General features: G+C 34.6%; 1 protein-coding gene across 1 annotated transcript in view; it reads left to right on the top strand.

Moving 5' to 3' along the window:
• Positions 1-23,504, top strand: part of SEMA3C (semaphorin 3C) — a 203,845-nt gene that overhangs the window by 129,404 nt on the left and 50,937 nt on the right. The window contains exons 6-11 of the mRNA XM_061165145.1: positions 2,461-2,551; positions 6,570-6,689; positions 8,081-8,223; positions 9,670-9,784; positions 12,345-12,414; positions 14,401-14,545. Coding sequence (XP_061021128.1) covers positions 2,461-2,551; positions 6,570-6,689; positions 8,081-8,223; positions 9,670-9,784; positions 12,345-12,414; positions 14,401-14,545 — 684 coding nt within the window. The remainder of the gene's footprint in view (positions 1-2,460; positions 2,552-6,569; positions 6,690-8,080; positions 8,224-9,669; positions 9,785-12,344; positions 12,415-14,400; positions 14,546-23,504) is intronic.

The raw sequence follows: 23,504 nt of genomic DNA on the forward strand, positions 1-23,504 counted from the left end.
TGGTCCCATCACTTCATGGTGAAATAGTGACAGAGTTTATTTTCTCGGGCTCCAAAATCACTGCAGACTGTGACTATAGCCACAAAGTTAAAAGATGCTTGCTCATTGGAAGAAAAGCTTGACAAACCTAGATAGCTTATTAAAAAGCAGAAACATCACTTTGCTGACAAAGTTCCTTATAGTCAAAGCTATGGTTTTCCCAGTAGTCATGTACAGATGTGAGAGCTGGACCATAAAGAAGACTGAGCACCAAAGAACTGATGCTTTCAAATTGTGGGGCTGGAGAAGAGTCTTGAGAGTTGCTTGTACAGCACAGAGATCAAACAAGTCAAAATTCTAAAGGAAATCAACCCTGACTGTTCATTGGAAGGACTGATGCTGAAGCTGAAGCTCCAGTACTTTGGCCATCTGATGCAAAGAGCCAATTCATTGGCAAAGACCCTGATGCTGGAAAAGATTGAGGGCAAGAGGAGAGAGGGGTGCAGAGAATGAGATGGTTGGATGGCATCACCAACTCAGTGGATATGAGTTTGAGCGAGATGGTGAAGGACAGGGAAGCCTGTTGTGCTGGAGTTCGTGGGGTTGCAAAGAGTCAGATGTGATTTAGCAACTGAACAACAACACTGTATAAACGATGCCCTCTTGGAGAACAGACATGACTGAATTTTGCTTTTGTCACTGTTTATCTATGTGTGATCTTGGAAAAGCCAGATTTTCCTCATCTTTGGAGTTAATCCATGAGGAACATTGTGTTATAGGAACTGTCTAGGCTAGAGCACTGTGATTCTTTTGAGGCTCTATGATTTCCCATTACCTCAGAGATTTCCTGCAATACATTAAGCTCTGTATAACAAAAATGAAATAGTTTTTCTTTAAATAGTCAAAACATCAGAATCAACTTTGTTTCTTCATCTTCTTGACCTATATCCAATTAGTTATTGATTGTCAAGCTCTATCTATTTTCACTTTACATATCTTCTCATATCTTTACCACTCTTAATGCTAACCAATGAGATCCTAGCATGTCAGATTATTATTCCCTAATTCCTGGACTACTGACTTGAGAACAAATTTATTTTCTGAATTCAGTGTCTGTTTTTATAACCACCATTCTCAGTCTTCTTAAAGAACAAGATAAGGTCCAATCTTCTTAAAACAATGTTTTGATCCTTTTATTCCATACTCAAAAATGTTGAGCTTGCATTTTCTTTGGGATAATTTTGGAAAACAGCTTAATAATTAAGGTCTTCCATCATCTAATACAACCTACAATGTGATCATTTTTTTCTTTGAATTTTAGTAGTAGCTTTTACTAACTTTATATGTGAAAAGATAAATATACCAACAAAATGCTCCCTCTCAGTGAAGCTACACTGACCATTGTATTTCTAATTGAACCCACTGCCCCTATTCCCTGCTTAAATTTTCTCCGAAGCTCTGAGTACTATCTAACATACTCAATATTTTGCATGTTTATTCTTTTTATATTCTATATTTCCATTCTCTACCTTTGGTATATAAATTACCTTCAGTAAGAATTTTTGTCTATTTTGTTCACTCTGTCCCCAGTGTTTTTTCAGTGTTAGGTACATAGTAGATGCTTGTTAAATTTTTGTTAAGTAAATGAATTAGTAAATGAAGCATTTTAAACTAAATTATGAGTTATTTTGTTAAATCTAGTACAATGCTTTCTGTAACAAAGTGGTAACATAAAATTTTATATTTAAAAAAGATCTTGATTATTTTGGAAGTATCATAAACCTTATACACATTGTTTCTCTGTGAACAGTTTTCTTCTTTTGGTCAGTGTTCAACATATCTAGTTCAGGTTTACAATGATCCTTGATTTCCAAGTGTTGATTTTTTTTTAGTACAGTTGCTTCACCATGTTAGTTTCTGCTGTGGAATAAGTGAGTCAGCTTAAGTAGACACATATCCCCTCCCTCTTCACCCCATCGCACCCAACTAGGTCATGACCGAGCCCAGGCTGAGCCTTCTGCGTTCTGTAGCAGGTTCTCACTAGCTCTCTCTTTTACATGTGGCAATTTATATATGTCAATCCTAGTCTCCCAGTTTGTCTCACCTTCCCCTTCCCCCTGTGTCTGCATGTCCATTCTCTACATCTGCATCTATATTCTTACACTGGGATAGGTTTATCTGTACCATTTTTCTAAGCCAAGTGTTTTTTATTGATGTTGATCTGAGAACTTGTTGGATTAACTTTATGGGGAGTATAATGGGATGAAAACTTGACCTGCTAAGGTTAGTTTATAACTTACAGATGCATTCTTCATATAGGCCAAGAAAACTTTAATATAGTAAAATTGGGAAGGCATAAGCAACCAAGTAGAGGTGTGTTATTCATGATGATGCTTTGTTTTACGAAAGAACAATTGGTTAACTGAGATAAAGTAATTTATTATTTTTTTTTTTGCATTTTCAATTTTATCTATAATGAAGGACCAAGTTTTCATGATTGACTCCAAGTGTGAATCTGGAAAAGGACGCTGCTCTTTCAACCCCAATGTCAACACAGTGTCTGTTATGATCAGTAAGTGGAAAATAAAAGGGGAGGTTTAAAAAAGGAAATTAAAGAAAATAAATACATTATACCATATGTCTATTTTGAATAGTTGTGTGGATGATAGTACATGAGTAAAATAATAGAAAGCAAGCTGTGAGAAATTCTAATTTCTTATTTCCAATAATATTCTTGAGTAAATGATAGCCATGTTTTTTTTCCATCTAATATGACTACTGTCATCATAGAGTAACTCAACCATTTAAAAAGTGTATGTATGTATACACATGTTAATAAATATTGTTGTATGCATACATATATCAATATATATTAGGAAGCAAATTTCAGTGTAGTTGTTATTTTGTGTATTCTCTTTTTCTGATGTTTTAGTTATCATTTACAAACAATTAAAACTGGTATTTCTTTCATGTGAAGAAATAGCAAAGTGCATATGTTAGCCAAGTACATTCTCTACGAAATGTCTAGAAGTTACCATACAAAAAAACAGGTACTAGTAAAATCACTTTTTTATTTCCTCATATTTTGTAAATTATATCAGTTAAGAATCAGGCCCAATTGCTCCCTGCTACACACATAAACAAATCAATGTACTTGAGTCTCAGTCATCAGTGCCTATCTATACCTCACTTGAAAGACATTCTAAAATATGTCTTAAGACATATTAGAATATGTAATTAAGACACTTCTGGAATACGTCTGACTTAATATTAGTTGACTATAAGACAAATCTTACATTTCAGTATGCCAATTATATAGTAAAAGCTTTTTCCTTTTTGTTTCTCTATGTTTTGCCAGTGGTAAAATCGCATCATTTAACAAAAGAACAGGTGGGAAAATAATTACTGTGTTCAACAGACTTTGTTTTCATTCATTTAAAAAGGCAACTCATCTTTATTTCTCAGATCTGGAAACTAAATTAAGATAAGTACTCCAGCATTGACTAAAATGTGAACTTGGAAATTATCCAGTAAATTATTTCCGTATAGTCATTCAGTTTGGTCAGGGAGGAAATGAAAATGTATCATTAGGACAAAAAATTAGAAAGCTTGGAAACTACAGGATATCTAATTAGGTCTGATGCAGAGTATTTTCAAATACGTTTCTAAATATTATTTAATAGAAGCAATGTCTCAGAAAGTATTTGCCTTTAGAAACTATGATTTGTATACTACTAGATAAATATAAAAAGTTTTCACTTATCTCAAGTTAAATGCTATGAATTTCTAAACTTAGAAATTCAAAATTATTGTTAACACTGATACTATAATTTTATTTCATCAAGTATTATTTAGAACAAAAAAGAGTTAAAACAAGGCATTATAAATTTTTCTGTTAAACTATGATAAGTCATGTAATAGTTTTGCCCTTAGAGAATTGGATTCATTTACAAAATGAAGATTGTAATTAGTCTTCATTTATCAAAGACTTTGATTCCTAGGCTCATGTTCTTATACTATACTTTTTAATATTTTGATTGACATGATTTTTACTATCAAAGAAAATCATTAAACAATTTGCTTAACTTAGCTGAAACTAAAAAGAGCATGAAGTTTTATAACCTTATATTTATCATGTTATTTATTCCATTGATTATCTCTGTAATACTATCTCCAATATTGTGCATTTCATTTGTGTAGCCATCTCACTTTGCCATTTGATGTTTTATCATTTCTGTTCAATTGCAATGCACTATATAACTTGGTTAAAATATTAAAGTGCCAAGAAATGTTGAGAATTAGAAGAATTTAAAATTTCACAATATAGCGTGGCATCTGACCCAATGCGCTAGTGTTCTTTTGCTATTTTTAGTAATTGTTGTAGCACATGGAAGTCAGATGACATCTCTTATTAAGGAACCTATCCAAAACCTCTTGAGATATTTTTTAGTCAGTGGAAGTACAACTGGAAATCAAAATATTTTTGGATTAAAGTTTAAGAGGAGCAAGTTTATCTTTGCATAAACCTTACAATGAAATTCTGGAAAAAAAAATTTTCTACTCTTAAACAAAATTATTTCCAAAGTGACATTAATTAACTATTTCTACACAAAATAAAGCAGAAACTTCATTATCTTAACTTGCTGTTAAAATTACTGAGAATTTATGACAGGAATTGAAGCCAATTAACCATCTAATTCTTTTTAAATAATCTTATCATTTTTATTTCTTTATTTTTAATTGGAGGAAAATTGTTTACAATGTTGTGTTGGTTTCTGCCATACAACACAGATCAGCCATCTAATTCTTTTGTCGTGTCTGTTGTTTAGTCACTTAGTCATGCCCGACTCTTTTGTGACCCCATTGATTGCAGCCCTTGAGGCTCCTCTGTCAGTGGGATTTCCCACACAAGAATACTGGTGTAGGTTGCCATTTCCTTTTCCAGGAAATCTTCCCAACCCAGGGATCAAACCCAATTCTCCTGCATTGGCAGGTGGATTCTTTACCACTGAGCCACCCTTTGTTTAAGACATAACTAAAAAAGTGGTATGCAGTAGGATTAGAATCAGTCCTCTCCACAATAAACTATGCTCTGAGAGTCCTTTTTTTTTCCTTCCTGTAAACGGATATGAGATTATAATTCAGAGCTGTGCTAATAAATCTATTGAATATCAGAAATGTATAACCTACTCTTTGGGGGCATAATTGGGTATAACAAAGCTGTGAAATAATTAATTACAAAGTTATCTCAATTTAACAGTCATTGTATCTACAGAATACTTGCATAGATACTTCACAAATGTTCACAAAATTGTGAAGAAACTTAATTCCTCAAAATCCTTTCATACACCTTTTTTTTGTTGTCTCCCTATAATCTGTTCCCATGGACTTCAGCTCTCTACTAAGAAGCAGAAAAGGCAACACAATGCCTGACATACCCACTTGCTAACTGGTAGGGGTCCAGTTTGTGACCTGGTGAGCACATATTGAAAACATTCCATTCTTCATTCTATCCTAATCCAACTGGTATTGCTTATTACTAAACAGTGAGCTTAGAATGCTTTAAAATGTTTCAGTTCTGTCAAAATGACCACAATCTGAAGTGGCCAGCGGAGTAATTCTAGAACATCAGATGCCTGGTAGGTTGGTGGGCCAAACCTGATAAACTTTATTATTTTTTCAACTTAACTATTGTTTTGTACAAAAAAGTCACACATACCAATTTGCTATTCACTCTCCTTACTCGACTAAAAATTAATGTAGATGTTAACAAAGAAGCAAAATATCGAATGTTATGCACATACAGATTAAGATATCTTATTTTGTCAATAAAAATGATAAATGAATTCAATCTTAAAATATCTTTTTTCTTGACTTTAAATTTTATTTTATATTAGTTAATATGCTAAGCTATAGATGGCTTATTAAAATTGTATTATATTATTAACATAATGTTAATGTTATGTGTTACAATTGATAAAGTAGCATTTTGTTTACCTTATAGAAACCTTCTAGCATCAAAGAACAAAACATATACTTTTAATGATGAAATTGTGTTAATCATAGAGTTTTTAATATTCAGCAAGACTGATCTGATCATAATCCAGTTCCCATAGAAGATTGAGATTCAGGGTGCTAAATGACTTATCCCTAATTTCCAGTTTGTTAATTCCTGCCAGAATTGGAAGTCAAGTTTTCTGATTCTTAGAGTATGTTTTTACTTATTAAAAAAGTAATAAGTAAGTCATTTCTTTATTTTTATTCCTATATTATTTCTGCTATTACTGATACACACTATATGAACATAGGCATTTAGTATAGCTAAGTCAGACAGAGGAATTTCATCTCTATATAGGAAATGTTGTTTTGATCATTATATGTGAGACCAGATTAAACTTTATCTAATTTTTTTAATTTGGTGGACAATGGAAAGCAATTAGCAACTTAAACACTTAAACACTCTGTAATATATGTCATGATCTAATAAGCAGATTTTAAAAATACCCTTTAAAACATTTGCTTTGCTTTTAAAAAAAAAAAAAAAAACATTTGCTTTGCTTTTAATTTTGTTGACATTTGCTTTTTCATAGATGAAGAGCTTTTCTCTGGAATGTATATAGATTTCATGGGGACAGATGCAGCTATTTTTCGAAGTTTAACCAAGAGGAATGCAGTCAGAACTGATCAACACAATTCCAAATGGCTAAGTGGTAAAATAACAGTTTATCCATTTTTTGAGAATCAGACTTTAAACTACTTTGTTTAATTTTATAATGAAAAATGCATTAAAATTGTTAAAAAATTATGAGTAACAACAGTTTTGTACTCTGTGATTTTAAATATTTAGGCTAAATAAATGAATGAAATGATCCATGTTTCATATTATAACTCTTTATTAACAATTATGGAATTATCATAGGATATATTAATAATAAAATCACAGTGGTATTCATCACATGTGCCTATAGACAAGAATCTTCTCCAATTGTTTAATTGTAACATATTACACTGAAGCGTCATTTATTCATTTGGTCTGCTTGTATATTTTAATGCCAAATCTAAAATTTTTCCTAAATTTATGACAGATATAATGAGTAGGGTTTATTTAGAAACTCTTCCTAATTATTTTATGCTTAGATTCTAAAGCTATAAAGGTGGTATATATTATTTTTTTCACAAATTGACCAATACTTTATGGAAACTATAAGTATGATAATTTTATTATATTCAGTATTCAGATGTTTCTAATTTGGGGGGTCACATGGAATTCACATGATGAAAAGTGCTTATTTGACTTTAATGTACAATTCCAAAAAGTTGCTATTCTTTAGAGGAGGAGGAAACTGCTAAGATCTTTGTCGTTTCACCCTGGGGATAGTTTAAACTGACCTTAAATTTGGCAGTTCACTCAACATTGTACAGTTAAGCATGAATCACTATACTTGAGCATCCTATTTCACTGATAGACCAGCATAAGAAAGCATCAATTGTCCATTTACTTCTTCAAATTTTTCCTCCAGTACATCTGGAAATAGAGTATTCTAAAGGTTGTTTTGTTCTTGAAATAAGGAATCCTTCTATGTCTTCAAATGACTGCATTTTTTGTCTTGAAAAGTTTCTCCTTCATTTCATATGCTGTATTTTAAGAAAAATGTGTTTTTCAGATCTTGGACTCTGAACTCTTCATTCTGCCTCAATGAATTTGAATTTATATGCACTAGATTGAAAGCCACACATTTAAAAGCAAACTTTGTTTTCTGTGAAATGGCTATCAGATCCCATGGGAAATAGCCGGTAGAAAACTTCAATTTTTGAAAACTCATCAAGGCACAGATTTGGCAATTACTGTACTTTCAGAATGTATTGCAGACAGAGTGGAATAGTTTAAACTATAATGTTATAGCTTTACTTTGTGGCACTTGACATTCCAAATGCAGTGTGTTTAGTGAATATAATTAATTGCTTTTAGACTTTTGCCTATGAATGTTGAATTGTTCCTTTATACCAAAGATGGAGGAAGCACGTGCCTGTGGTCCACATGGATGGAGAGTAGAAGGGTTTTCATCGTGACTATACATATCATCTTTGTATTTGTTCCTAGAACCTATGTTTGTGGATGCACATGTCATACCAGATGGCACTGATCCAAACGATGCTAAGATATATTTCTTCTTTAAAGAGAAGCTGGCTGACAATAGCAGAAGTACAAAACAGATTCATTCCATGACTGCTAGGATATGTCCCGTAAGTGTTAAAGTGGTTCTCATTTGAAAAAAGAGTAAGAAATTCACATTTTATAAGCACATTTTCTTTTTTCAAAAGTTTATCTTCCTCCTTTTTATTATCTACTGTTACCAATTAATAAAATATTAAAAGGATACATTTAGATTTAATGTTTTTTTCACATTAGTCATATGAGATAAGCATACTGTTTCAGTAAAAAATCAATCCAAGGAAATAGCTTGGTCATGGTTTTATAAAAATTAGAAGTTTTTAATAATTTTGCTTATGCATTTAATGTATTAGTATTAAAAACAAATTGCTAAATTGTATACTATAGAAAGAAATAGAGCAGTTCTTCTGAATACAGCAAAACAACAGTAAAAGACAAATATTGAGGAATTGTCTACAATAGTGAAATTAAGAAATGCTTAATTAAAATACAGTTCTAATTTCAAACAGGGATCAAAATGTTCTTCTTAATCAACAGTAAGTATACATGTTGTTGTTGTTGTTTAGTTGCTAAGTCATGTCCAACTCTTTTGCGACCCTATGGACTATAGCCAGGTTCCTCTGTACATGGAATTTCCCAGGCAAAAATACTGGAGTGCGTAGCCCTTTCCTTCTCCAGGGGATCTTCCCCACCCAGGGATCAAACCCTAGTCTCCTGCATTGGCAGACAGGTTCTTTACCACCGAGGTACCTGGGAAGCCCGCGACTCAAAAGAACTCACGATGTCTTCTCACATAGGAGTATTACAGGCTTGTCCTGATGTATTTATGATTAGCATCTTTTGTACGCAAGCATTTCTTAAAGCATGTAATGTTTAAAGTAGTATAATTTAAAGTGCTGCAATATTCCGCTGATTGTGGAACTCATCTGCTTCTCAGTTACTTGGAACAAAGAGGTAAGACCACCTGCTGAGGTAAAATGATTCAGGGTATACAGAAAAAAATGTTATCAATAGAGGCTATTTGTGAATGATCCAAATACCATTTTCTCTGCCCTAACCAGAGAAATATGCATGTAAATCATCTGATTAGAAATACTAAGAGTTAAATAATAATGCAGAGAAATGAAGGCAAGAAAATAGAAGTACTGGGAACTGCTTGGCATAAGTATAAGCCCACTCTCCTGACCACTGTAGAATCTGCAAGATTCCCTGTATATGTTAATTTATGTTTGTGTTGAAGACAGTGAGATATTTAGAAAGCTTTGAGGTGTATGTGTTTATTCAGTTCATTTTAATGCATTTTCAGTTGAACTGAAAATAGAAGAATAACAGTATAACTATTTTTTTTAAAGTACTTTATATCTTAACTATTCCTCTTTATTGATATGCAGATTTGGTTAACATTTTCATCCTTCAGCTTGTAACAAATCCCCAAACAATAAGAATCCAAATTAAATTTTAAATACATTCCACTGTTTATTTAAGCAGTCTGAAATATGTTTTCAAAATGATTTCAGAATGACACGGGTGGACTGCGTAGCCTTGTCAACAAGTGGACTACTTTCTTAAAAGCGAGGCTGGTGTGTTCAGTAACTGATGAAGATGGCCCAGAGACACACTTTGATGAATTAGGTACATAAATGTGAGATTTAAAAATGCTTTTGAGAGAGAGTTTGTAAAGTTTACAGTTCTGAATTAACGATCTGGGTACTACTCATGAATTTCCTGAAGTGTTTTTTAAATCTTTCTTACCCCTAAGTGCACTGCTGAAACATATAGTTCGTTGAATCCACCATGATATATAGATCAGTGTGTTCTATGTATGTGTTAGTATATGTGTCATAGAGACTGACAGAGAGAAGTATTGTATAATTTATGCATAAGTAATAATATGCTTGTGCTTTTTTAAAATGGTTGTGTATTTCATATATGTTTGAATTCTGATATTCTAGTTTAAAATCAGTTTGCATGAAAATATAGCTATGCATTCTTACTACAGTTAATGAAGAGAATTAAAGGTTAGAGAAGTGTCAGAGTGGAAATTAGACTTATGCTCCAGGTTTAGTTCTTCTTGGTGACCCTGGGACTAAATATTCTCAGCATGTGCGACATGAGAAGGGTTATATGTTCCAAGTCAAATAAGAACAGACAATCTGATTCCTTTCTACCAAGGAACAATTCTCTTTTTAACCAGAATAACTTGGTACATACCATAGTATCATGTTTACCAAGTTATGTTTAGAAATGATTTTTATTTTGCTTTAATTCATTGAAGTATAAAATGGTCACTAATCTCAGATATTGAAGCAGGTGATGAGGTAAGTAATAAAAAGGTGTTACAATATGATTCTGTTGTTGTTTATCACTCAGTCAAGCCCAACTCTTTGCTACTTCATGGACTGCAGCACACCGGGCTCCTCTGCCCACCACTATCTCCTGGAGTTTGCTCAAATTCATGTGCAAATATGGTTCTAGCAGTTACAACAACTGAAATAGACATTTGGTCTCCTGAAAAGCCATTATATTGATTATAGAAACACATATTTCTACTTCAGTTTTTCTAGAAAAAAAGTTTTAAGTATGATTTTGTGTTATAACCTAGTCACTATTTCCTCCAGAATTCTTTACAAGTACTGTATATTTATGTTTCAGTGACATGGAATGTTTCAGTCTCTCCTTATTTTAGGGAGAGCTAGATAGTGCCAGCCTTTATTCACATATAGAAAGACTAGTGGTTATTACTTTACTACTTAAGATGTCCTAAATGTATTGTGAATAAAGATACATCTTTCTTTGTATTGGTCAGCAAGAATGTTATTTGCAAAAAGATCCCTAAATCCAGATATTCCTTGTATTTATAACAATTGGTTATTCTTGAGATTTGCTATCAGAAATCTACTCCCAGATTCTGTCATTTATTGCACCTGCACCTCACCATCTGTAACTTTCCTTTTTCCTCCATATAGTCTAAAATGCTTATAGCAATTTTGACTGAAAGACAAAAGGTCTTACTTTATAAAGTCATTGTGAAAAAGTTTTCTTCCATGTTCAAATGCTAACCCTAGGTTAAAGAGAAATTGAGATTTGTAATACTTTTTAAATTAAAAACGTAGTATTTTATCATTAAAGGATATTTAGAAATTTCAGGAAAAAAAGAAGAAACATAAAAATTTCTGTAGCTTTGTCAGCCAGAAATACTCACTGGTCATCTTCTTATACACTGATGTATAGTTTAAAGGTTTACATGGTTCTAGTTCATATTAAATACTGTTATGTCTCTTCTACTTAATATTATTTTATTAACATGGTTTCCATAAGGTAATAGTCCTCAAAAAAATTTTTAGTGTTTATTCAAGAAACTAAGATCATGGCATACAGTCCCATCCCTTCATGGCAAATAGATGGGGAAATAATAATGGAAATGGTGACAAACTTTGTTTTCTTGGGCTCCAAAATCACTGCAGGTGGTGACTGCAGCCATAAAATTAAAAGATGCTTGCTCCTTGGAAGGAAAGTTATGACTAACCTAGACAGCATATTAAAAAGCAGAAACATTACTTTGCCCATAAAGGTCCATGTAGTCAAAGCTATGGTTTTTCCAGTAGTCGTGTATGGATGTGAGAGTTGGACTATAAAGAAAGCTGAGCACTGAAGAATTAATGCTTTTGAACTGTGGTGTTGCGGAAGACTCTTGAGAGCCCCTTGGACTGCCAGAAGATCAAACCAGTCAATCCTGAAGGAAATCAGTCCTGAATATTCACTGGAAGGATGGATGCTGAAGCTGAAACTCCAATCCTTTGGTCACCTGATGCGAAGGACTGATTCCTTGGAAAAGACCCTGGTGCTGGGAAAGATTGAAGGCAGGAGGAGAAGGGGACAACAGAGGATGAGATGGTTGGATGGCATCACTAACTCAATGGACATGAATCTGAGTAATCTGTGGGAATTGGTGATGGACAGGGAAGCCTGGCGTGCTGCAGTCCATGGGATCACAAAGAGTCTGACATGACTGAGCGACTGAACTGAATATTTTATTTATTTTACCAAGTGCTTATCTTTTAGTTCCTGTCCAATTATAATGATGCTGCAGGAATGTATTTCTGAATAATACTTTTCATAGTTGAAATTGTTCTCTTAGGTTAAATTTTTAAAATATTTGGAAACTTTAAAAAATTATATTTCTCTCTTACAGAGGATGTGTTTCTGCTGGAAATGGATAACCCAAGGACAACACTAGTGTATGGCATTTTTACAACATCAAGGTAATTATTAAACAAATAAATTGTATGAATTAAACAATAACCTTTATTAAGTAATAGTAATTATAAAAACATTCTTTCAACTCTTTAATTTTATGTAGCACTTAGGAGGCAGCCCTCTCATTTTATTAATCGTGTTTAATTATTAAATGTATTTAAGTGGAACTCATACTTTTGAAATAGTTTTGTATGACGTATTTGTAATAATTATATAATTTTTTACTCAAAGAAAGGAAAATATGAGCTACAATGCAGGTATAATGTATATAAGTTATATTGTTTTAAGGAAATAACTTGAAGACTCATGATGCAAATAGAACTTGGCATTTCTATTATCATTTTTATTTCAGGAGCAATCTAAATTGTCGACTATCAACACACTGAAACAGTTATCCTCTTCGACATGACAATATATCATATTTTTACAGATAGCTTTGTTTTCTAATATATCAGAAATGCCCAATCTCAATTATCACAGATTTCAAGACTGTCCAGCATATTCTCATCCTTTCCTGTATGTTTTCCTGTGTACTATTTTATGCCAGGAATATTAACCAGGATTCAGTACAATACTCCATTTGTCATATGACCAATTTAGAATGTATTTTCATTAGACAATCAACTACAAAATGAAAATCTAAACATTTTCCTGTTCTTCTCCAGTGGAGGTAATATGGTGTAATTTTCAACTTTAATGAACATTCAAAGTAAAATTGATTATAAATCATATTTACTTTGCCTTATGAGATATCTAAAAACACATCCTTTGGGGTGAGTTTAACAGGGAAAAAAATTAACAGGAAAAAAAATGCTTGATTTAAATCCCAAAGAATTGAACAGAGCAAAAGAACTAAATTCTTAAGAAAAAAATATTTGTATCAAAAAAGTTATTTCCCAACACCAGTAAATTTAACAGGGAAAAATTTTAATTGTCATTTCTGACTATTGATGCTAATGATTAATAATATATCTTGGTTCTTTCAATGGGGACATAAGTTTCCCATTAGGCATCTAATTTAAGAAAAATATGTGAGTCAGAAAAACGTTGGTTTCAGTCCATCTGCCCAATGACAATGGAAATAGTTTTCAGAAAGGATACAAAGAAATTTTATGAGTTTGTCTGACTTAAGGTAATTTAATGAAACATTTTTGAACCCTGTTGTTTTCTTCTGTGACTAATAGGGAACATTTACAACAATTTCTCCAACTACCATTTAGGACAACATTATAAGAGCACTTTTACATTAAAATAATCTTAAGACAAGGAGATAGAGTGTCCCCTTATCAGTAAGATTTTTTTTGTGAGTTAAATTATGATAGGCTGTATCAGTGGTGACTTAGAATTCAAATCATATTTTTTAATAAATCATCAATTCTTTTTTTTGGTGCCAAGACAAACCACTCTGAAATTTCTTTGATTTGTTCTATATTTTGGGCCAGATTCACTGAGTACTTTATTGTAACTTAATATCTACTATGTTCGTGGATGAACTAAATGTCTTAATACTTTTTATATCAATGGCTATTTCAAGTTTTTTGGCTTAACTTGTGTACCATAACATTCAACTTTTTATCATTGATTTTGCCATTTATTTTTAAGCTGTATTTAAATTTATTTATTTATTTTTAACTTTTTATTTTATATTGCAATTGGGCTTTCCCAGTGGCTCAGTGGTAAAGAATCCACTTGCAGAATGGGAGACTAAGGAGACATGAGCTCAATCCCTGGGTTGGAAGATCCCCTGGAGGGGGAAATGGCAACCCACTCCAATATTCTTGCCTGGAGAACCCTATGGACAGAAGAGCCTGGTGGGCTATGGTCCATGGGATCACAAAGAAGCAGACACTATTGAAGCCACTGAGCATGCATAGGATTAACAATGTTGTGATGATTTCAGGTGCACAATATAGTGACCAATACAATCACTTTTAAATTTAGGAGATAGTAAAATTAATATTTTTCTGTTTTCTTTTTTTTTTTTTTTTCAGCTCAGTCTTTAAAGGATCAGCAGTATGTGTGTATCATTTCTCTGATATACAGACTGTGTTTAATGGGCCTTTTGCACACAAAGAAGGGCCCAATCATCAGCTGATTTCCTACCAGGGGAGAATTCCATATCCTCGCCCTGGAACTGTAAGTATCCAGCAAACTTTCTTTGTTACTTTACTTTTCAAAAAGATATAACTTACTAAGAAATGAATATTATGTTGATGTTAATTAAATACAAACATAGACCTACTGGTATACTCATTATGATTTTTTACTGGATGAGTTCTTATACTTGGGATTTTACAAATATGTATGTTATAGAATTCTATACAATATTTTTCTAAGTGCTCTTGGTATTAATAATAAAATCTCATTTATATTTTAAGACAGCTGGATATGTTAGATAGGGAAGAGATATTTTCCTTATTTTAATGACGTAGAAACTATATCTTGGAAAATGGTAACATTTTGGAGGCAGTCTACTAATTTGAATTCCAGTTGCTTTTCACAATTTTTCTTATAATAAGAAATCTCGTTTATTTTAATGAAATTACCCTCCTGTGAGAATTAACTTAGTAATCAATCTGCAAAGCTATTTCAATTTTAGGAATATATTTAATTTAAAATTATGTATTGTATATTTCTCAAGGAAATAAAATGATATTTGTGAGCAAATAATGACAATGAAAGTGAGATTATAATTCAAATAAAAAGTTTTGAGGTATTCAAATATAACCATGTCTTGAAGCTTTGTACTATTAAGGGGTAGATTGAAAACTACCTTTTCCAGCTCAAGGTACAGACAGTGCACTGGCAGATTGGAACAGTTTTTCCAGGACAGTGGTCATAGTCTTTCTGTGTGTGTGTGTGTGTGTGTGTGTGTGTGTGTGTGTGTGTGTGTGTGTGTGTGTGCGCGCGGGCACGCCCGCTAAGTCATGTCTGATTCTGCAATCCCATGGACTGTAAGTCCACCGGGCTCCTCTGTCCATGGAATTCTTCAGGCAGGAATACTGATGTGTGTTGCCATTTCCTTCTCCAGGGGATCCACCTGGGAAGACCACGGTGAGTCAGACAGTAAAGAATCTGCCTGCAATGCAGGAGACGCAGGTTCAATCCCTGGGTCAGGAAGTTCCCCTGGAGAAGGGAATGGCCACCCTCTCCAGTATTCTTGCCTGGAGAATTCTGTAGACAAAGGAGCCTCATGGACTGCAGTCCATGGGGTTGCAAAGAGGCAGACATGACTGAGGGACTAACACAGTCTTACTGTTTGTTTTTAATTTGAATTATAATAATGCTGTGTTGCAGACTAGAATATTGGTTAGTTTCTGTCTCTGTAAAATGTTATACATCACTCTCACTGAGAGGAGATGTTACATAATTGACCATCAAGAGGAGTATAATTCTCTTATATTCTTGCATTTCATAAAATAAGGTTATATTTATAAAATGGGTTGGATATAAGTGAAGAATGATTTTATTTTAAAAAAATCAAAGGAAAGCTATTAAAATAATATTTACTTGAACAAAATACTTTTCATTTTTATTTAAATATGAAATTCCCTTTGTCAGTATGCTTTCAGACATTCATCTCTCATAGGTTTTACTTACTGCTGATTCACTTTATTTTTGTATTATTATTAAATTTTATTTGCAATATATTATTTATTTCTTTGTTGTCTAGTCATGTTGAATTATACTGCTGTCAATTTTTTGACAAGAAAAAAAATGTGTTAATAAGCCTTTAAAGAAGATGTTTATTCAAAATTAAAAGAGCTCAGGTTTGGTTCCTTGGCTGCTGCTGCTGCTGCTGCTGACTCACTTCAGTTGTATCCGACTCTGTGTGACCCCAAGACGGCAGCCTACCAGGCTCCTCTGTCTCTGGGATTCTCCAGGCAAGAACGCTGGAGTGGGTTGCTATTTCCTTCTCCAGTGCCTGAAAGTGAAGTCACTCAGTCACGACCCTATGGACTGCAGCCTACCAGGTTCCTCCATCCATGGGAGTTCTCAGGCAGGAGTACTGGAGTGGGTTGCTATTGCCTTCTCCGGGTTCCCTGGCCAGGAAGCTCAAATAGGTATTGCTAACTTCTAATTAACTTTGGAAAGACTCAAAAATTGCTACTTATCCATGAAAGTATTGAGTTTTAAAAAGCTAATTAATCATAACTGGCAACAAAATCTTACCATAGAATTTACAGTTTCCTTTTAAATGATCTCTTTGATGCTTATAGCTCAACAGAAGATGCAAGAAACATTTAACTATTTGGTATCACATTAGGAAAAGAAATCAAGAGCCATGTCCATCTTAGGTATTAGAGCGTATTAGATAAGAAACAGGTGGTTGGTGGTTTAGTCTCTTAAGTCGTGTCCCACTCTTGCGACCCCATGGACTGTAGCCCGCCAGGCTCTTCTGTCCATGGATTTTCCAGGCAAGAATATTGGGGTGGGTTGCCATTTCCTTCTCCAGGGGATCTTCCCAACCCAGGAATTGAACCCGGGTCTCCTGCACTGCAGGCAGATTCTTTACCAACTGAGCAAATTATATAAAAGAAGAGGAAGCTGAATAACTTTCAAATTCCATCATAATCAAGGCTCACATTATTTTATTGAATGTAGTTCATGTATTTTCAAATTATTCACTGGTAATGTATCCAAAGATACGTCACATGTTTGAGAATTACTTACTATTTGAATTGGTTCAAGTCACTGTTTCATCTTAAGTCAAAAAATTAAGAGATGGTTGTGATTGCATTTGTTTTCATCATTTATTCTATTGAACAAAATACATGTGGGATTAATACAGGAGCAATTGATTTGTAAACTGAATAAAATTCCATTTTCTCCCATGAATCCTTAAGATAAACACCTCAGATACACATGAAAGAGAGCCATGCCAAGTAAATAAAGGTTTGAGGACTCAGAGTCTTTGTGAGTGCTGGAGTCAGCTTGTACCTGACTGGTAAGAAGAGCTTGCATTCACCTCATCTCAGTCAAAGAGATCACAGTAGCAATTTGAAATCAGTCATGGATGGAGTCCTACATCATGGAAATTGATGATGTTACTAATTAGGATTTTTTTTCTCCCCTGAAGAAAACCAACCCCTTGATCCCGCAGTGCCTCATAAAGACTCTTCACCAATGGCAGCTCAAAAAGACTCTGAGAATGACAGTGAGAAAAACACTCATGTCAAACTTTTATTGTACATAAAATGTGAGAGTAGATAATTCCTTTTTAGTAAAGCAAGTAAACCACTGCCAAATTAGAAAATTCTGCTCACAGTTCCACTTTGCATTATTTCCGAGCTCCTAAGCATAAGCATTTTTCCTCTTCCAAAGCAGTGTGAAATAAGCCAGGGCTTAGTGACACATCTGGAGCAGACTTTGTGAAAAAAGTTGGGAGTGAGTTGTCAGTGCTTAAGACCTATTTCTATAATGTAGTTGCTTACATCTGGTGTTGAGATCACAGCAGCTCCTTTAAATTAAAAAAAAAAGTTGTCAGATGAGTGATCCTTAGAGAATAAAAAAGGCTGGGTGGAGGAATAACCTCTGGAACTCCTCCTGGAAAAGCATACCTCCCTGAAGATTCAGTCCCTCCACCCTTTACTGAGCAAAACACCATGAAGTCAGCTCTCTGACTCAGAGTAGTCTGCATATGTCTCTTTCCTAGGGTTTTAAGGTTTAATATCCCATTCATGTAGCCAGAAGACTCACAGCCAAGTGACCCAAAACATTCCTTTTTCTCTAGGGTTAAGAATGTTGCCTCTGAAGTCCTCCCAATGTAGGATCAGCTATGATCATCATACTTTAATTCCCTATGTAGTCCAGTTGCTGGCTCAACCTCATAACTGTGTGACTGGATTCTTAAAGAAATGACACTAGCAGAAATCTGATACCCTCATTCTAATGTTCCCTGTAGGTGCTTCTTGTAAAGCAGGGTTGAGCGCTTTGTTAGCAAACTGTCCCAACCAGCAAACCCGAGTCAGTAGGTAGAAGCCTGCCAATTGTGTCATCATGTTTTTCCATAAGTAATACAAGTGTGTGGAAGAAACAGGACACCTTTGGTATGTTGCAAAGGGCAGCCAAAGACTGCAGATTCTCTCTGTGGCTGAGCTAACATATAACATTATTCTGATGCAACGTGTATAAGCTTCTGTAGAAGACTGTGACTGTGTTTGCTTACCCCATACTGCTAAAGCAGAACCTCATGAAAATGATCAGTTTTAACATCTGTTTACAAGTGGACTAGAACCATCTGCTTCATTCACAGTGCTTTGAATAGGTCTACAACCTGGTGCAGCAAAAGAACACAGAGAATGTATGATCTACAAAGTTAATAGAAGAAAAAGAGACACTTTTTTGCTGACACTTTTGTCAATTTCATGCGTCTTCTGGTTGTTTTTACAGTAGAAGCATTTCAGCTCCTAATAGACATTTTAAAACATTGTTAGCATAGTTTACACTAAAATTCAGCACATAAGGCATATAGACATGAAAAATTAATTACATATTCTTTCACGTAAGTATTCAAGGCATGTGAATAAAGCAGACAATAAATATTATTGAAATCTCGAGAAAAAAGACATTGTCATGGGACAGTCTAGTTTGGAAAGACATGTAAAAATATGTGAGATTGACCTGGCCCTGAAGGGTAGTTGATGTGGATAATTTGAATAAGTAAGGAAGGATGTTTCAGGCAAAGGTTACTGTGTATATTACAAGGCAAAGATAGAAATTAATCAATGAGTCCTAGAAGCTCTTCATGGGCTAGTAGGCCTGGAACAAAGGGCTCTTTTAAGTCATGGAGGATAAATACTAGAAAGATGAGGGCCAGCTGGTGCATAAATTCAAGTCTTCAGCTATTTAATTCTTTGCACTTTAAGTAAAGGACTGAGACTACCAGGGGTTTAAACATAAGATCAATTTCTCTCAGAACATAAGTTTCAAAGACTAATAGTAGAAACTAGCCCAGATTCTAGAATATCATTTATTTATGTCCATTTATTAACCATATGCCATTTGTCATCCAAGTGTTAAGTCAAGCTCCGTTTGAACATGCTGGTTACTCCTTCTCTAATTAGTTTTACCTTTTTTTCTGTTACCTGTCTTTAGTGTCAACTCCTACTTCTTCCCTTCACTTTGTGATTCATGATTTAGGATTGCTCCAGGCGTTATAGTTGCCAGAATATTCCAAACTATTTTTGAAATCTCTAAACCTCTTCACTAATTCTGGCAGCCTTAAGTTCTCTAATAAATTCATTTTAAAAATATTGGTTCTTATTGATTGTGAGTCAAACTCTGTTTTTATTTTACATTTATCTTAAATTATATGTCACAGTTGTTATGTTACTTTGAATATGTCCATCTTTCTTACTAGAACACTTGTGTCTAGAAGACAGTGGTTGCTTCCTATCCTTAAATCCCATGCTGAGCGCTTCAAAATGCATTTTGAATAAAAGCTGTCAAAAAAATTGACATTTGAATTGATATGTGAACACATTAATGCTGAAAACCAGTATAATGGGTGAGTGGATTAGGAGCAGATACTCAGAATACCTGAGAATAGGAAGGAAATTAGAGCTACTTCCTGATAAGATACATGGCATCCTCATTGTTCCTAGCATTTCACGCTAGCACTTTAGTAATCAAAACACTTAAAATGTCTTTACACAAAGAAAGGAATGCTTATCATCACTTGATAAACAGAAAGCTAAAACTAGAGGAAAACAAACACCTGAAGGGGAAATTTAACCAAAATTACTTAATGACTGTTTGTAGAGCAAAATTATCCTTCCTATGAATGAGACAACAGCCCAGTTAATGGACAAAGGCTTTATTTTATAGTAGCATATGGGCATTATATTTTCTTGAGGTTTCAGTACACATGCTTTCATATATCATAAGGTGAGGGATATGTAAATTGCATCTTATTTATACTTGACAGTTTTATACTGGGCAAACTCACAAGTCCAGATAGTCTGCAAAGGGTAATCAATTTTTGTTCTTGTCACATCATTGTCATTCTTTCTTTCTCTTATCTGCAGGATTTAGGCCATTAATCAATGGAAAAAATTATTGACTAAAGGAATTCTTCTGTAATCTTGAAAATAAACTTTTACTGGGAGACTGTTTCTAAGTAAAAAGTTTATTGTGAATGTAATATAAAAATCCCACATGGAGAACATTTGAATGAATATAAAATAATTGATTTCAGTTGATTTATTTGGGTTACCTATTTAATAACTGGGCTTCCCGGATGGTTCAGTGGTAACAAATTTGTCTGACAATGCAGGAGACCCAGGATACCGAGATGCAGGTTCAATCCCTGGGTCGGGAATTTCCCCTGGAGGAGGAAATGGTAACCCACTCCAGTATTCTTGCCTGGAAAAGTCCCATGGACAGAGGAACCTGGAGGGCTACAATCCATACAGGTCGCCAAGAGTCGGACACAACTGAGCAACTGAGCACACACAACATTTAGTAACTATGGTTGTGAGTAACTGAAATATAATTTTTAGCTAAATTTCAGTTACCATTAAGTAAAACCCAGAAACTAGATGCGTGTAATTTAATAAGCTTATGAAAGTAATTGCTAGCTGGAAATTATAGAAATTGCCTAGTAATCTATGCTAACTTTGAATAATCCTGGAACTTATAAAAACAATACTTGCAAATATTTAAGGAGACAGTTCAGGAAACCATCTTTTAAATGGTGTTTTTTGAAGGGCTGAAGCTATTTAAATGGCCCATCATTTGTACTGTCCATGTTTTTATTCATGAAAATTCATGATCCACATGCATCTTCTGGTTGTTGTGTTTCCCTTTCTCCACTTTGTGTGAGAAATGACAGTAGAAAATACCCATAACACTACATTTTTCAGAAGTATGGAACACATTCATCAATTTAGAATACACTCACATGGAATTGTTTGTCCTCGTTTGGTCTTTTATTGTAGTTAATTTATAAATATACATATTTAAATATAATACTTTTGCCTAAAAGACAGGCATATAAACCCTAGATGAAAGTCTCATTAGTAGGATAATGAATGAGAAGCTTAGTTTTATTACTTGTCTCATTATCTCTCTTTAGTGAAGTCATTTAATTGCTCTTTATGCCTTTCTCAAAAAGAGAAGTATATTTACTGATCCTATAAAATATTCTAGTAATGTTAACTGGTTAAAGTTAGTCTGAAAATTGCTTTAGGGTGATACAATTCAAATGAGAGAGAGCACATTCATAGTTTGTCGAGATTTATTTGCAAATGTAGGACTGCCTGGCAGTAATGGCCCAGAAGCACTGACATTGTAGGATAGCCATTGCATGAATTTAAACCCAGAGGTTGCCATGTTTTGTTGGTCCCTAAAGTTGTTTTTCTTTTTGCACTGAACTAACATTAAAATTTTGGCAGTTGTTCAGTCGCTCAGTCCCGTCCAACTCTTTGTGACCCCATGGACTGCAGGACGCCAGCCTTCCCTGTCCTTCACCATGTCCCAGAGTTTTCTCAAATTCATGTCCATTGGGTCAGCAATGCCATCCAACCATCTCATCTTCTGTTGTCCCCTTCTCTTCTTGTCTTCTGTCTTTCCCAGTATCAGGGTCTTTTCCAGTGAGTTGGCTCTTCGCATCACATGGCCAGAGTTTTGGAGTTTCAGCTTCAGCATCCATCCTTCCGATGAAAATTCAGGATTGATTTCCTTTAGGATGGACTGGTTTGATCTCCTTGCAGTCCAAGGGACTCTTAAGACTCTTCTCCAACGCCACAGTTCAAAAGCATCAATTCTTTAGCATTCAGCATTCTTTGTGGTCCAACACTCACATCCATTCATGACTACTGGAAAAACCATAGCTTTGACTAGAAGGACCTTTGTTGGCAAAGTCATGTCTCTGCTTTTTAACACGCTGTCTGTTTTGATCATAGCTTTTCTTCCAAGGAGCAAGCGTCTTTTAACTTTCTGGCTGCAGTCGTGGTCCACAGTGATTTTGGAGGCCAATTATATAAAATCTGTCACTATTTCCATTTTTTCCAGTTTTTTGAAAATTGAGATTTAAACCAGCTTTTTCACTCTCCTCTTTCACCTTCATCAAGAGGCTCTTTAGCTCCTCTTTGCTTTCTGCCATTTCAGTTCAGTTCAGTTCAGTTCCTCAGTCATGTCCGACTCTTGGCGACCCCATGAACCACAGCACACCAGGCCTCCCTATCCATCACCAACTCCTGGAGTCCACCCAAACCCATGTCCATTGAGTCAGTGATGCCATCCAACCATCTTATCCTCTATTGTCCCCTTCTCCCCCTGCCCTCAATCTTTCCCAGCATCAGGGTCTTTTCAAATGAGCCAGCTCTTCGCATCAGGTGGCCAAAGTATTGGAGTTTCAGCTTCAGCATCAGTCCTACCAATGAACACCCAGGACTGATCTCCTTTAGGATGGACTGGTTGGATCTCCTTGCAGTCCAGGGGACTCTTGAGAGTCTTCTCCAACACCACAGGTCAAAATCATCAATTCGTCGGTGCTCAGCTTTCTTTATAGTCCAACTCTCACATCCATACATGACTACTAGAAAAACCACAGCCTTGACTAGACGGACCTTTGTTGGCAAAGTAATGTCTCTGCTTTTTAATGTGCTGTCTAGGTTGGTCATAACTTTCCTTCCAAGGAGTAAACTTCTTTTAATTTTATGGCTGCAGTCACCATCTGAAGTGATTTTGGAGCCCAGAAAATAAAGTCAGCCACTGTTCCCACTGTTTCCCCATCTATTTGCCATGAAGTGATGGGACCAGATGCCATGATCTTAGTTTTCTGAATGTTGAGCTTAGGGTGATGTGATCTGCATATCTGAGGTAATTGCTATTTCTCTTGGCAATCTTGATTCCAGCTTGTGCTGCATCCAGTCTGGCATTTCACATGATGTACTCTGCATAGAAGTTAAATGAGCAGGGTGAAGGTATACAGCCTTAATATACTCCTTTTCCTATTTGGAACCAGTCTGTTGTTCCATGTCTGATTCTAACTGTTGCTTCTTGACCTGCATATAGGTTTCTCAGGAGGCAGATAAGGTAATCTGGTATTCCCATCACATAAAATTCCACATTTCTATTTTCTGTTAAA

Source organism: Dama dama, chromosome 18 (assembly GCF_033118175.1).
Source record: "Dama dama isolate Ldn47 chromosome 18, ASM3311817v1, whole genome shotgun sequence".
In the NCBI taxonomy this organism is placed as follows: domain Eukaryota; kingdom Metazoa; phylum Chordata; class Mammalia; order Artiodactyla; family Cervidae; genus Dama; species Dama dama.